The sequence below is a fragment of the Eubalaena glacialis genome, chromosome 1 (assembly GCF_028564815.1).
Source record: "Eubalaena glacialis isolate mEubGla1 chromosome 1, mEubGla1.1.hap2.+ XY, whole genome shotgun sequence".
NCBI lineage: Eukaryota > Metazoa > Chordata > Mammalia > Artiodactyla > Balaenidae > Eubalaena > Eubalaena glacialis.
Window position 1 is genome coordinate 211,401,024 of NC_083716.1, and position 16,885 is coordinate 211,417,908.

At 44.5% G+C, this 16,885-nt stretch overlaps 1 protein-coding gene across 2 annotated transcripts in view; it reads right to left on the reverse strand.

The window, feature by feature from the left end:
* KLF7 (KLF transcription factor 7) overlaps positions 1 to 13,390 on the reverse strand; it is a 111,082-nt gene extending 97,692 nt beyond the window's left edge. The window contains exons 1-2 of one of the 2 annotated variants that reach the window (XM_061186788.1): positions 13,293 to 13,390; positions 12,843 to 13,082 (exon numbers count right to left, since the gene is read on the reverse strand). In XM_061186788.1, coding sequence (XP_061042771.1) covers positions 12,843 to 12,944 — 102 coding nt within the window. In that variant the 5' untranslated portion in view covers positions 12,945 to 13,082; positions 13,293 to 13,390. Of the gene's footprint in view, positions 1 to 12,842 lie in introns of both variants that reach the window. The other variant, XM_061186779.1, reaches the window with a different exon arrangement.
* Positions 13,391 to 16,885: the final 3,495 nt, after the last annotated feature.

The following is a 16,885-nucleotide window of genomic DNA, read 5'->3' on the forward strand; positions in this document are numbered from 1 at the left end:
GATAAGCACGGAATAGTGTTTGTAGGTAGCAGAGCCAAAATGATAGGATTATATTACACACTGAGATGAAGTTAAATAGAAAAAATGAAATGACATTAAGGCAAAAATCCTGCATGCCCTTGGATCAGGTGTACTAAGTTCACATGGGTTATTCTTTCAGAGGCCAAAGTATATTATCATCTAGCTAAACACAAAGCTTCTGAGAACTGGGGGAAGATGTATGTATGCAAGGAGAGGTTGTACCAAAAAAATAAATTAAAAAATCCTAAGTAGTCAGAGTCAGATATTCAATTTTTCAAAAACAATTGTTAAATCCATAATTAACTTTGTCACAATGGTCCTGAGTAAGATGGCAAATGGAGCTCCTGACTTCCATATTCCAGACAGGAAAAACGAGGCACATAGAACTCTCATGGCTTTTTCTTTTTTTTTAATGGATTCTTTAAAGTTACATGTTCAAGGTTCCTTCTAGACACTCCTCAAAGAGCAAGGTAAGGAAAATCCTTTCCATACTTGGTACTGGGGAATAGTACATTTTAAAAAATTGGATAAGTTTAAGACTCTTTTTTTTAAAAAGGGAAATACCAAGGGAAAAAAATCTCACTGAGATACATGAAATGGTGTGAAATCTTCCTAGGAAATCCACGAAGTGCAGAGAAGGATGAGAACATCCTCCCTTGGGGCAGCTGGAAACAGATGAGACAAAGAACTGGAAACCTTCTTTCTGGGAGCCCCCTCCTGCCAGCCAATGGGACTTTCCTTCCCTGGATTCTATGTGTCTAAGAAAACACAAATGCACACTCCTCAGGAGGAGGAAATGCAGTCTGCACACAGGGCTGGCATCTCCGACATAAATCTCCCCATAGGTGCTGGGCTAAACCTTCAACATGAGGAAATAACATTCGAGTTTTATAGCGGCGTATGCGTGATCCTTCCCCCTCCCCCATAAAACTCCCAACATGAACAAACACATCAAATTATTGCTTTTCAGAGGCCAATTCAAAAACACCCACTTTATCACAGAAAGAATATTCCTTGTGTATGTGATTGCTTCCATTATGTCTTACTTGAAGGGGGGGAAATGAAATAAAAATCCTACCGGAGATATTTATAGATCTCATAAAACCTGATTCACTCTCATAAGCTGCTGTAAGCTCAGTCATCAGGTAAGGCAGAAAAGGCAGGTGTAGTAACCAGCACTATATTATAGTATATGTGCCTAATTCTGGCTCGTAAAGAAAAATAACCGCATGCTGGAAAAACTTAAGGGAAGTAAGTCAGAAGTAAGACTGGAAAGAAAGGGAACGAGTTGGACATTTGTGTGAGCAAGTCAAACAAATTCCAAGGATATCAAAGGAGGCTGAGTTTTGGGGGGACAATGGATATTGCTAGTATTTCCCCACTTCTAAGCACCAGTGACTTCGTGAGAGCTCTCTTGTGGGATGGATAAAGGAACACCATGTCCAATGCCCAGCATTCTCCCTGGCCTGGCCTTTCATCATTCACCTTCTCTTAGACACTCCAGAATCACTGGGATCTTAGAGAGACCAGTGATACTATTTAGAAAAAGAGCATTGTGTCACTCTGCACTGTTTTTAATGGGAGGAAGGATGGTTGAAAACGGGGAAGGAAAGAGCATTTGTTGAGTGGATGCCATGTACCAGACACTGGGCCAGAGAGCCAACAGGCCTGCCCTTACCTAGGCATTATTAACTCCATTCCACTCATGACAGAATGAGACTCAGAGACGTTAGGTGACTTTCTCAAGGTTCCAGCTCTGCCTGATTTCAACGCCTCGTGTAATTTGACTACTACAAACACTATGACATTAAGGAGCCCTAGCACAACCCAGTTCTTTTTCAGATGAGAAAACCAAGGCCCAGAAAGCAGACCAGAAAGCCGTTCAAACCCGTACAGTTCCACTGAGTCCCAGGCCATGACCTTTGGCTCTTGCCCTGGTGTCTCCTGCCTAACTAGGAGTCAGTATAAATGTAAAAATTCGGAGTCCTGAGCATACTGCCCGGGTTTGCATTCTGGCTCAACCACTTCCAAGTTGTGTGACTTTAGGCAAAGTCATTTAATAACTCGAACCTCAACATCTCCATCTGTAAAGTGGGGATAAGAAGAATATGTATCTCACAGGGTTGGTGTGAGGATTAAATGAAATGATGCACATAAAGTGCTCAGATGAGATCATCTCTAGGATATATATGACAGATATTAGATATTATTATGATGCTTATTACGATAATAGGCAGAATAGCCAAGTGGAAAGAAGGAAGAGGGAAGTGTGTTCCACCACTGGTTTTGCAACTCATTTGCTTTGTGGCCACATTAAGACAACTTGCTTAATCTTCCTCTGCCCCAATTTTCTCACCTCTGAAAGGGAAATTCTGTAATACCTGTCTGTTCCTTAGTTACAAAAAGAATGTGCCAATGACAAGAGATCCTGAGCAAAACACCCTGAGCCCTTAAGAAAAAAAACTCAATACAGATGTTTGTTAGACTCTCACAAGCCAACATGAACATCTCCGTCATAGAGGAAATCATATCTTGGTCCATATCAAAGAAAGCAAGAACCTTGATATAGGGAGGCAAATGCACAGGGGAGGGCCGAGCCATCTTGGAACGCAGAAAGCAAAGCCAGAGACGCAGTCTGACATTGAGCAGCATCTCAGGGAGCTCACTGGAGAATCGGTTCTGCACAGAGGCCCCCTCGCAGAAGACATCCTTCACCCCTTAGGCAGGAACTGTGCTCTATTAACAGGGTCTACAGTGGCCATATGAACAAACACTAAGAGCTCAAAAGGTAGGGATGGGGCAATCTATTTCCACTCCTTTGTGTGATGAGCGAATTTGCCGCCTCTCCAAAAATAAGAGCCAGCACTGTGACCACTCCATTGAATTCCTGCTACCTCGGCTCTGGAAGGTGAGTGTGAAAGCGGGGTCAGGAGCAGGCGGGCACTTCCTCGCAGAGCAATTGCTCCACAGCTAATTGCCATTTTCACGGCTGGGTTGAGCTTTCCAAAAGACATCCTTCAACCCTAAGCTCTGAGCTCCTCTCATGATGTTCTCTCTTGCCAACCGTACCCCCATCAAAGACAGTTTATAGATGAAAGGATGTAGCTACAGTACATACATTTTTGCAAACATCACAGTTTGAAATAGAGGCATTTCTAAGGCTTCTTTGTGAACATCGCCACATGCCCACAGTCATTACCACAAGAGCTAAAGCCTTCTATGGACGAGGAGGCAGCCTCCTTGCCTGAATGTCCTCAGCGGCAATTCTTCCACAGTTTATTTTTGCTCCTCTTACTAGAAACATGGGTCCTTTGAAATTCTTTATAAACAGAGTCTACTTGCAAACAGTGAGGTCAGGAAGAAATATGTAGACCTGCTACCTAATGCCTATCTGGCATCATCCAACAAATGTTCGTGCATGCGTCCATCCCTTTAAAACCACAGAGCAGGCTGAGGTAAGTGGAAAATCATGGTCGAGAGCCTGCTGAGAATGAATTATTTGAAGCACGGCATGGTTGGAGTTTAATGCCCACCACCACAAAGGTACCAGAAATGGAATTTGACCAGGTTAAGCAAACCTCTAGTGGGTCATAGGCAATGTGAGCTAAATGAGAAACACTTTAGGGTAAGGGAAAGTAAAACAAGAAAGATGAAACAACACTTGGACAGTTGCTATTAACCAAGGAGCTGGATGAAGTACATCCACCACTGTCCTGCTTTATTATAAACCTCTATTACACTTAGATTCCAAGTTACACAAGAAATGAAATATTTCCATATAAGTAGTAGCCACCTGCAACTCTGATATCTCTGATATTAACCCTCTATAGATTAATGGCTCAAAGCCTTGGCTGCATATTGGAATCACCCAGAAGCTTTAAAAAAACACTGAGGGAGTTCCCTGGTGGCGCAGTGGTTAAGAATCCACCTGCCAATGCAGAGGACACAGGTTCCAGGAAGATCCCACATGCCGTGAAGCAACTAAGCCTGGGCGCCACAATTACTGAGCCTGCGATCTAGAGCCCGTGAGCCACAACTACTGAGCCCACGTGCCACAACTACTGAAGCCTGCACGCCTAGAGCCCGTGCTCCACAACAAGAGAATCCACCGCAATGAGAAGCCCACACACTGCAACGAAGAGTAGCCCCTGCTCACTGCAACTAGAGAAAGCCCATGCGCAGCAACGAAGACCCAACGCAGTCAAAAATAAATAAATAAATAAAATAAATTTATAAACAAACAAAAACAAAACAACACTGATACCTGGGTTCCACCCAAAGGAATACTGATTTAACTGGTCTGGGATGCAGCCACAGTTGTGAACCATTACTACAGACATAGTCAAATCTTAAGTCACATCATAAGCCTTAAATATCTATTGAGTATCTACCACGTGCAAGGCTTTCTAAGAACCTGAAGGATTATGTATTAAAAGTTTATTATCAAAATTATAACAAAGGCATGGACTCTGCTCTAAATCATACAACCTAACTGGACAAATAAGGCAATGGGGAAAAAAAAGAAAAGAAAAACTATACTACAGGACAAAACTGAAAAGCATCATGAGGAAGTAAAAAGTTCTACACAAGAGTATAGAAACAGCAGCAATTACTGTTGGCCAAGGGAAAGGGAGGGAGTTTCTTGGAAGATGTGGCAACCATCTGAAAGTTAAAGGATGGGTAGAATTTGGACAAAGAGACTCAAAGAGGAAGAAAAAGGAAAAGGTTGAAGGAAATGACATAAATGAAGAGAGAAGCAGGAAAAGTACAGTCATTCGATTTGGATGGCGGTTACTGCACATGGTAACAAAGGGGGAAACTTTTGACTACTACCTAGACCCAGTCTTGGAACATCGTGACTCTTAGACGTTTGGCCTCATCGTATGTAAAAGAGGGCCCCATTGACAGTTTGAAACATGGTGATGGAGGTAGTAAGTCAGTCCAGGGGAGGTGATGGAGCTGCCCTGGGGCAATGGCAGAGCAAGAAGAAAGTGGAAGACCATGGTGAAGTACTGTAAGAACCAAATCAATGGGATTTTTCAACCAATCAGAGTGAAGGGAAAGAGAGGAGCCAAAGATGGCTGGACCTTCAAACCTGGATCACAGAAGAAAGGTCAACTCAATAAAAGAAACAGGGAAGCCAGGAAAAGGAGGAAAGAAGTTGATGAGTTCAAGCTTTGGGACATATTCAGCTGAGGTCTTCATGGGACAACCTCAAAAGCCTTAAGTGTCAGCCCCAGGTTTCCAGTTCAAAAATGTGGGCCTGAAACTCAGGAAAATATTGGAGTTGGAGTTGTAGATTACAGCTTTGAAGAAATAAAGAAGTCTCCATTTGGGAAGAAATCTTCAGTTTCTAAGATCTTAGAGGTGAAACCAATCTGTGAGCCAAGTTCCAAGAGAGAATTTTCACCATCATAACTACACTAGAGATTGGGTGGAGAAGGGCCAAAAGTCACTGAGCAGAGTGAAGAGCGCCCTGCGTTTCCCCTCCTCACTAGGGACACTGTGAAAATTGAGCCTTGGCTTCACCCTCCCACCCCATAAGGACTTTTTAAAAACTGCACAGAAGTTGACTCTCTTCCCAACTGCTTATCACAATGTGCAATGTTTTTTGTTTAAATTTGTAAAACATTACCACCTCACTGCCCATCCAACCCTCTCAAGAAATTTTAAAACACTTCAAAAGAGATTTTTCTGAATTGGCGCATGATAACTGCTACAGTTTCACGCAGTCCCTTTGTTGGCAAGTTGTCAGAGACAAAGCATTTCAAAACTTCGCATTTGACGCTTTCCACATAAAACCCCAGTTCTATCATCCATCCAACTCCCTACCGCATACATCTCAATGCACCCTCCTTACTCTCACTCCGTTTGTTATCATTTAAGTGACAGTACTTTTTTTCATAAGGCTGGAGTTGTAATTGGGGGCTTTTGTTTTGTTTTTTCAGTACAGTGTACATTTTCCAGGTTACCACACATTATTAAAAATGGAAAAGAGATTAAATTACACACATAAGCTTTCTCCAAGATATTCAATAGCTTGGTTTAGGGCCCAGACAATTCCAAAATTCCATGTACTAGTATTGTTCAAAGTAAAATGGGGGTTTTCTTGCTTCCCTTTAAGGGGAGAGGGGGAAAGAGAGAGGAGGAAAGATAAGAAGTGACTCAAAGTATATTCAGAACAGTGTGATGAAAAGCAAGCAAACTGATTTGGGTATCTGAAAGAGTACTGGGCCTGGGACCACCATCCATGTTAACAACAGCTGGGTGACCTTGGAAGGTTCAATGCCTCATCTGGCTTCAACAATCATTTGGTCCTAGCATAGTGTTTTAGAGTTAAAGACACCAAGACCCTTTCAGGATTTGAAATTCTAAGATTCTCTGGGTCTAGCTTTGGTACAAGGCCTGGGGCCTGACTTTCAATATGACCTCAGGAAATGTCAATAAACCCATATTCAGAAATAGATATTGCATTAATTATTTTAATTACCTATAATCATTTCCGAATGACACAGACATGGATGCTGTTTCCTGGCCATTACGGACATGTGTATTCATTCACACTGTCAACTCATCTGCCCTAAAAGGGCCACCAGCCCCATTACACCATTAGCTAAAAAAGCCTAAGAAAACTTAGTAAATCTCAAGTATGTTTTATAAGCAAGGTTGTAATGAGGTGGGTAAGTACAGAGAGGCATGGGTCAGTGTTCAAACACTGGACTTAAAAATCTCTTTTTTTTTGGCAATCCTGTTCTAATACTGTATTACTTAATTCTGGACATGCTCACTCTCCCCTACTGAAGTCAAGCTCATAGAGGGCAGAACTATATCCAATTCAAATTCGCATCACCCAAACAGTATTTTGCACATAACTAGAGCAAAGGAATGAAGTACTGACTGCGAAATATTTTCCATATTTTAATATAAACAGAGAAAAGCCCACAAGGTGTGACTGACTGCCTCTACCAGCTCAGAGGCATGACCAATCTTAGGTAAAAGCCTGTTCCAGTAATGCTCAGTCAGGAATGGTATCACTATGAAATCAGAAGTCACACCCACCTCAAGCAGACTGATTCTGGACTGATCACAAAGCTGCTGCTAACCCCCCGCTGTCCATGTCTATGTCACGCATGCGGTGGATGGGGCAGCTGGAAGCTGCTCTAATGGACAGTGCAACGGACACAATACACTTAGCAGGACCAAGTTCTCAGGATCACAGCAAAATACCAAGTGAGGAAAACAAAAAGGATTCGAGGCAGGAGAAATGATTCTCCAAATTAGCAGCAGCAAATGAAGGTCAAGGAACAAGAAGGGAGAGCAACAAGATCATGACCAATCTTAGGTAAAAGCCTGTTCCAGTAATGCAATATTTGATTTGGGGAACACTTAAATTAAACTGAGTAAGGACAGCTTCTCATGTGGACGCTCTAAAATGAGCACACAATGTAACTGGGCGGAGGAGTGTTTCTTAACTTGTGGATGTTGCATGTGACATTAATGATTAGATGCTGTATCTTGTTCCACCGACTTTAACACCATTAGTACTTATAGAGCTTCCTAATCACTGTACTAGGTAAGGTTTGGCAATTTGGGTTAAAATATTTCCACCTGTTAATGCTAAGCAAGCACTCAGCTAATTTGGGGAAACAAAGGGGTTTATTTGTAGGGAGATAAATCTCCACCCCTCACCCTTCTGGCACCGCTCAGGTTACGTTGGGGAGCTGTCCTAAACTTTCAGCAAATCCCAATTCCAAACATACATGCTAACTGATAGATTGAGTGAACCGGAATCACAGAGGCGTTCTCTGCATTCACCAATCATGGAGTCCAGCAAAGGTGATTTAAAACCCGTTGCACACTACCGACAAACTGCAGAGATAGCGGGCGTCTGCCACCCCATCTGGCCAGCTATCCTATCAACATGAGCCAGTTCGGACTGGCCAGAGGAAACCATCTTCTCTCCCAAATAAGCACACAGCGATTAAAGAAGACTGCATTGCCTTCTTGTACTCAAAAAGTTAAAATACAGGAATTCTCTGAAGGGAGAAGAATCTGAAGATTTATAAGAGAATGGCTACTGAAAGCTCCATTAGGACCTTCTCTAAACTATTCCCATTTAAGTGGAGAGGCAAATAGCCCCCACTGGCATTTATATTTAGAATGGGCTGGGAGAGAGGAAGAGCACATTTTGAACGCTGAAGGTCTCTGACATCCCCATACATAAATCATTTCAGGGTGAGGTGTCACATCTTCTGCTCTGCCCTTTAAATGGATTGGACCCCAACATCACATCCTCCTCAGGGTAGGGAGTGGGGGTGGGAGTTTCATGGAGAACAAAGAAGTCACCACTTCCTTTATCCCCCCAACTAAAGACAGATGTAGTAAAAACATCTGCGTTGTAACATTCACTCACTTTAAAATACCGAACTGCAAACAGGTAGACTGAGTGATAATGTTTGAGAGTCCCTAAATCTACACAAAGATGTATCTATTAAAAAGAACATGGAAATTAAAATTAAAAAGAACATGGAAAGGCCAACTGTGTGATAGATGGCATTCACATGTGCTTTCATTTGTAAAGCTACATTTATTGAATGGCTGCATCCTTATTTAGAAAATCTGGAGAACAGGGGCAGTTCTGAATTTTTTTTTCATCTATCAAGTCACTGTTTCAAATTTAAAAAAAAAAATAGAGTTATGGTAACTAAAGAGCACACAAATCACATACAAAAAAGAAAAAAAAAAAAGCCAGCTATTTTATCCTTTCAGTGTGGTTAGCAAGGCTCCTTTGTGTCTACAAATTTCCCTGGGTGGTGCTGTTGCCAAGAAATTCTAATTCATGACAAGGTTTTCTGCAAATTGGGGACAGAGGCAAACCTGCGGATGCAGGGACCCTACAGTTTGCTTTGTCTTTCTGGCTGAGACAGCACCAGGCTGCTCGGGCCTGTAGAAGGCAGTGCAAAGGCAAGATCCCAACGTAGGAGAAGCGATGTAGCTCACAGATCAAATCCCATCCCTTGCACCATGAGGCTGTTCTTGGCAGGCAACCATTTTTGTAAGTTGTCCCCTAGAGATGCTTCATACCAAAGGCCCTTGTAAAAAGTGTTTCAGGGTGCCTGAAACCAAGATGAAATTGCAGTGTTATGGGGACACTGTAGTTCTTACAGTAGCCAAGTATGCCATTAGTTTAAAACAATGGGGGAATGGGGGAGGAGGGAAGAATGTTCTATGATTTATTTATTTGTTTCCAGTAGCAGTGGAAAATTTTCTCTGAGCAAAAAGGAGGCCTGAAACTGACCCCATCTGCCAATTATGAATCAGCATTAACAACAAGCATAATTCCATAAGAGTTTTCAAGTAAACATACCATGCTCCTCAATGGCATGAAGCAAAGCTAAGTGCAAATAAGACTTAGAACATCATTACTTGACCCGCACTCATGAAATAGCAGTCTAGGTATAAAGAATATATCCAAATTCTAAAAGTCTTTGTAGCTTCCCAAAGAAAAATAACCATCAGTATTGTACCAAATCCTTTTTTATTTTCCAAGTCAGCAGTGGGTCCAGAAAAATCATGATTTCTAATGGCAACAAAACTCATGAATGGGTCCCCCTTTATCCATCATCAAGTGGTACCCTATACGCTACTCTTAGTTTCTGTCCTACCTTTGGCTTTTTCCTACTTTTGCTCAGACAGCTCTTGGAAATTTTCCTGCAAGTTTCCAAAGAGCTTAAGGCTGGTAGCCTCAAGAGTTGTGCGTCAGCGGAATTCCATAAAATAATAGACCACATAAGCACAGTGTAATTTACAGTTATATGACAGGCAGGGATGATGTTACTTGGGCCAAATGCTTAAGTATGCAGTCAGGGCCCAGGAATGGAGAGCTGTTAATGTAGGATGTCCATGTGGATTTAAAAATTACACCAACAATGGTTTTCATAGTTGGAGCTGTATGAGGCTAAGACATTATTGCCCAAAAACCCAATGTCAAAATGATGACCCCTGTGACAGGAGGGCCATGACAAGCTCACTGACTATTAAGCAGAACAATTACCCCAGACTTGAGTTTAAAATAAAATCTCCAAAGAGTCCATCCTTAATTTTCAAATGCACAGCTGTTCTTGAGTTTATCATCCAAGCCACTCTTTCTTACGAACCAAATCAGACTATTGGAATCTCTGTACTTGGCTCATCTCCTCAAGGTACACTGTTCACTTTCAGGACTACATCTAATAACTGCTCCTCATTTGACCTCTAAAATTTGATTACCCCCGAGCATCAGGAAACTTCCTCCTGCCTGGGGTTCTTTGTAGCAACCTTCTTGAGCTGATTTGAGCAAAGAAGCCTTAAAATTTCACCATGTGATGGTTGATTTAGAACCAACAGTTGCATATAACCACACTCCCCTCCTTTATACTCAGAAGAGGCAAGAGGGAGGGGGCAGGTAGAGGGAGGAAGGAAGAGACAGAGGTTGGAGGTTATGTCATCAGCATGAACTTGGAGTCACAGTCACCTTTACAGAAAGCATCTGTGACTACAGAGTCCACAGAAGAAAGCTCCTTGGAATGATATCTCATTTAGGACCGTGTCCTCACAAGTTATGTTTCAGTATGGATTATGAGCATGCCTCTGAAAGAGCTTGGCAAAGGGTTTTAAGCTGAGGGCAGTTGGCAGTAGGAGAGGATTAAGGCAAGAAATAGGGGGGTGAAAATTTCTTTGCCCACAGATACAAACTAAGCTAGAGATGCCCTGAAGGAGGTGAGATGAAGGATGAGGTGGGTGGGAAGCGGAGAAGGCTTCTAAGGAAACAAAAGATCCAATACATCTTCTCGTTATCAAACCAATGATGTTTCTTTACAGATCTAGACTTTCTCAAGGATGCTCTAACCAGATCTAGAAAAGCAGGTTTCCTCTGGAGAGGCCTTCCCCCAAAGCAGGCTTTACTACTGTGAAATCTTGAACCAAAACAAAGTTGGGTGATTCATCAGGAGGGAACGTTGTAACAAATAAAGCCAACTTTCTTCCCTCCAACCCTGCTTAACAGTTAGTCACAAACAAGGGCTGCCTTGGGCAGGCTGACTAAATCAACAGATTCTCTTCCCTAACCTGTCTAGACAGTTGTTAATAGGCAACCGATTCAACACCAGTGGACTGACAGTGTGAAATGAAGACTATTTCAGAAAATGAAATTCTGGCAACCTTTTGGTTTAATTAGCATGTGAAATAAAAGGAGGAAAAAGCTCTACTGAGACCCTTCCTGAGATAGTCTCATCAAGGATGGGGGAAAGGATGCACTGGAGAAATGCCTTCTGCTAGAAACATGTGAGCTGTGCGTGCGTTTAGAGAAAGACAAAGTCAAACACATCTGCCAGCATCCTTGGGCAGGAATGTATGTGTGGAAGCACAGACACCAGAGGCCAGTACCTGGAGAAACTCCAGCCTCGAAATCAGGGGAGAACAGCAACTAGCAACAATGGTACACAGGATAGGCTCTTTATACCAAAAGCCAAACCTCACTCGCTAAAACAGCAACTGTTACATCCCAGGCTCAAACTGGCAAATCCCTCTTTGGATCCTGGCAGAGGAAATTCAGCTGTTCATTAGCCTTAACAAGCTGCTGTCACGGAGCAGAGAAGTTACATGAGCAGCCACACACCAAGCCTCTTGCCGCCCTCCCCAAGGGCAAGCACGTTTCTCCCAGACGGACTGTGCACGTTCACACTTCCAATGTGCAAATCCGAACTGTCTTCTTGCACGTTTCATGATGCACACTGTAGAATTCTGAAAGAATGTTCGTGTCCCTCCATCCCCACCCACCATCTTTCCTGCAGGATGTCCCCTCAGCAGCTCCTAATCCTTACTGAGAAAACCACTGTTTCCGCAGCAGATCTAGCACTTTCCACTAACCAGCACTTTCTTTATTCCACTTCACAAAGCCCAGTGAACTTGTCACCAGCCCCGCTTCCCCCTCACTGGGACACCTAGCCAACTTGGCATCGGTGCCCTTCAGCATCTTAGGAGTTTCTTGACTAGTCCTCTAAAACAAAGTCAGAGGCATGGAAGCACACACCACCCTTTGTCGGAGGTTGTGCAAGTGGAGAGGCACACCAAACGAAAGAGAAGCAAGGACACCCACAGAGGGTGTTCTCCTTCCGAAGACACCGCACTGGGGAAACCTACAATGCACGGTCAGCATGAGATAGATACATCTTCCCATCCTCTTCCGAGATATCTTTGAGTATCCTTTACCACTGGGCTCCTCTTCCTCCTGCCCACCTTCTAATCTCAAAATCAAGTTCCTATTCTTTACTGATACTCGCTAATTACTAGGAAAACACTCCGCTTTGCTCCTACCCCCTACCCCCCATCTGACGGTCCTTAGCACCAGTTGAAAGAGATGAACCTGATTTAAGGTACCAAGGAGGTAGAGCTCCTGCATGTAGGGACGCGGTACCTGTCTGTGATGGCTCGTAAAGCCCCAAACCACCTTCCCACCCGGCTCCTCCGAACCCCAGAAGTTAGGCAGGTCTCTGCTGGGGGGCAGTGAGCCGCACAACGTGTGCGCAAGGATGTGTGTTGGTGACTGAAACGCAGGCAGCTCGGACCGGCCGCTCAGCTCAGCACAGTAAGGGGTTAGGGAGTGGGTGGAGAGGTAAGCATATGACTGTTTCCGAAAACATTTTAAACAACAGACAGCCAAAAGGGGGGGGGGGGGAATTAAACAAACAAACAAACAAAATTCAACCCCAAGCCCACACCAACGCAGCCCCTGCGTCTCCGCCGCCACCACACGATTTACACAAGTAATTTAAATCATTCACCTGCTGCCAGGTCTCCTCCAGGGATGGCAAAGCTGAGAAGTAGCCGGTGTCGTGGACAAGTTGTAGCTCCTGGAATATACTATAACTAGCCAACACGTCCATGCTGCTGCTGCCGGGCAAAACGGGAGGAGAAACCCTCCCCCGAACACAGTTGGGTCTGTTTGTTTGTCAGTCTGTCTGGCTCACCCCCCAAGGAGGCAGACATCCAGTGGCCCTTTTGTTTTGTTTTGTTTCAGTCAACTAAAAAGGAAAAAAAAAAAAAAAATCAATGCAGAAGAGAGGGAGAGAGGAGGTGAGAGAGGAGAGACTGAGTGGGGTGGATGGAGAGAGGCATCCAGCGTGTACAGTGCAGACGGCTGCCAGGAAAAGGGGACTTCACGGGAGTAACAATTCCCTTCCAGGGCTCTAATCACTCCAGCTCGTGGATCAGGAAGGGGGATGCAAACTCACTGACACGAAGCTGCCATCTATTTCTGCAGCGCTGTTCGCTCCTAATGCAATCTTTGCTCTTTATTTTGGGAGGTGGCATTTTTTTTTTCTCGCGATCGCTTCTCTCCCCCCCTTTCCTTCCCTCCCCACCCCCACCCCCATCCTTGCTAGTTTGTAGTCTCTCCCCCCCCCCCCTCCTTTTCTCCTCCTCCTGCTCTTCCCCCTCCCCAAACTCCCTCCCTCCGCCCGGCTCTCCGCGCAGCCGTGGGATCTCGGAGGAGGGCGTCCATTAGGCCGCGTGTGACCATGTATGGTAAACAGGGGGCTCATGAAGTCACTGAGGACCAATGGGCAGCGTGGAGCAGGGCCTGGGGCGGGGCTTGGCCCTGGCGGCGGGCGCGGATTGGCACGCTGCGAATCTCCCTGCTGCCTTACAAGGCGGTGCGAGGCGAGCTATTTTTAGAGGGCTATATAAGGGGGCCGAAGAGGCCGTGCGGCGGTCGGGGAGTGCAAGCGCGAGGGACTGGGAGGGTCGCGGCGACACTTGCACCGGCTCCCGGGACGCCGAGGCGACTGGGCTCGGGCCGCACGCCGGCCTCCGACCTTCCCTTGGGCGCCAGGTGGAGCCCCAGGCGGCCGGAGCCTGCGCCCCTCAGAGGGGAGAGGGTCGCGTATCGCCGTTCTGGCGTGGACGCGGCCGGTCAGGAGGTGAAAGTCCAGAATGCGGGGTTAGGATGCCTCCCGGAGGAAGAGCGAGGCGGGAGGACGAGGAAGCCGGCGTGGGGAGGAGGGCAGGCCGCTTCCCACTCCGCCTCCCTTCTAGGCCCGGGGGCAGGGAACCGCGAGGGCGGGGCAGCGCAAAAGAGTTCCTCACTTCCTCAAAAATAAACCGGGGGGTTGGGGGGAGGGAGGAAGAAAGAAAAAGTCACCAAAAGCCCCTTCACGAATTCCCCACAGGCTGCCAGGGTGCAGAGAAGAAGCGCCAGAGGAGGAAGCGCCACACAATGGAGCAGAACAAAGGGGAATGCGCGAAAACAGCGGCCTGCCCCCCCGTCGCGCGCCGCGCGCAGTCCCCGCCCCCAGCCCCGCCGGCGCCCCAGTGCGTGCCGCCGCGCCCCGCCCCACCCCGCCCGCCCAGCCTTCTGACCCGGCTCCGGGGACCGGGCGGGGGTCAGATTCGCAGTTAGAGATGATTGGAACTGGACGTTTTGCTGGAGAGTGTGTTAAAGACAATAAAGGGAATCCTTGTAGACGCGGGGTGCAGGCAGGAGCCGGCAACTTGCTTGGGGGCTTAAACGTGAGACTTCCCATGTGGCTTGGAGAGAGGGTGTCCGTCTGCCTAGCTGCAGTGGTGAGAGGAGGACCCGGATTGCGTTACGGCGCTAACATATAGAGATGTATAGATAGAGACCCTATTATCTCTTAGCCGAACTACGCACGTTGTGAGGGTTGACCGGTTGTTTGCTTGACCTTAAATGGTTAGTGTGGTTAAAGCTTCCCCAAAATGCAATGTGAGCTGAACTTCCACTTTTGGAATGATTGCAGAATTTGGTACTTATTCTGAAATGAGAAACTTATATTGAATTCATAATGGAAGAAACATATCCACCTTAATCGCCCTTCTCACCTGTCTCTCCTGATTATGTGGGACTCCATATCACAATATTTCGAGAGTTCTACTTTATAGAACAAACACAGTTTGAAATTCAGTATTTGCCAGGGGAAATTAAACGGGAATTATTGAGTTGAGGAAAGTCTAGTTTATTTGCTTTTTGATGTCTGGAATTCTGTTGGTCAGATCTCCAGCATCCAGTGTATGTGTATAATTGGTGAATGTACTGTAAGTGTGTGTGCATGGAATGTACGAGGATCTTGGTACATTTAGTATTATGTATTATACACATTCGTGGTGCTAGGGGATAAATGGTATGAAAAGGGTAAAAGTCCTACACGAATAAAGTGATATTATGATAGCACACATATAAGTGCCAGTATGAGAAGTCTGCGTGGGCCTTTCCCAGAAGCAGAAAACCATTTAGAGCCATCACATACCAATTAATGCATTAATTTGATCCTTATGGCCATTGATACTGCCACTTACTACTGTGTGACTTTGAGCAAATTACTGGCTCAGACCCTCTGGCTACCCTTCTCAGACACAGGAAAAGTGGTATCTGCCTTGCCTGATTGTTATGAACAGTCAAAATGTTATAAAATAATGTTTGTTAACTCACCTAGCATAGCGTAGCTGGTGCTAATAGGTGAATACTAAATGTTAGCCATCATTATCTCCTGACTTTAGCTGAGTAAATTAAATAATACCTGAACCAATCAGACTTGTAGGGGGATATACCAGTCTTAGAGAAGAAGAAGGTAGAAACCTCTTGCCAGTTTGTAATAAGGTCTTCCCCTGTAACCCAACATGCTATCCTGATTGTGTGTGGGGATGGGGAAGAGACCACTGAGAAGTACTGGGGCAGAAGACATGTTCAGGAGTAATAGGGGAGGGAAAGGATCTTATTTATTTATTTTTTGAATTTTATTTTATTTATTCTGTTATATAGCAGGTTCTTATTAGTTATCTATTTTATACATATTAGTGTATACATGTCAATCCCAGTCTCCCAATTCATCCCTCCACCACCACCCAGGGGAGGGAAAGGATCTTAAATGTAGGAAATGCAAGAGGCAAAAAGCAAAGCAAGACCAAAGAACATAATTTGAGACTCAACTGAACTTGTTTTTTATTTTTTTTGTGTTACACTATTACCATTTTCAACAAAATATGACATACCTGTTAACTTTGAAGATTTTAAGCACAATGTGCCAAGCTGTATGGGCACATAAACATTTTATATGCTGTGTCTCATTTCATCCTCATGACAGCCCCAAGGTAGGTATTTTTATTATCCCCAACTTTATGGATAAAGATACCCAGACTTGGAAATACTAAGTTGGTCAAGGTCACACAACCAGGAAGCAGCCAAACAGGGGTTCAAATCCAGGACCACCTGACTTCCAAGACTGTGCTCTGCAAGGTGAAAGACTTGAGTTTCTTGGTTTTAAGTCAAGACTTGTTTATAAAAATTGCTTGGGTGTGGAGAGGGAGGCTTCCATTGAGGTTTTTCACATGTAAATATCAGCCATCCAACTTATAGAAGAACTCAACCAAAATTTTACAATGTAAATCCTAGAAACCTCATTATGAGTTTTTTCAAAGCTTTATAGATTAGAATTCATTCTGAGAGATTTATGTAACAAGGCGCTCCTAAAGGCATATTTTCAGTATTAGTCATATTTAGCTACTTTTAATAGCCTAGAGACCCTAGGTTCACATTGCAAAGCACATGGAAAGAATCTGAATGTACAAAATAATCAACAAATTAACATCACAAGGGAAATTTGGCAGCCAAACAAACCAAAAATAAAGAGCACTGCTACAACTACTGCATACTGAATGCTTTCTCTGTACCTGGCATTTTACACGTGTTCACATCTAATCTTCACCACAATCTTGTGAGGGAGCTATTACTGCTCCATTTTCACAGATGAAGATACCAAAGTTCAGAGTGGGCACATAATTTGCCCATTGTCATATGTCTCTTAAGTGGCAA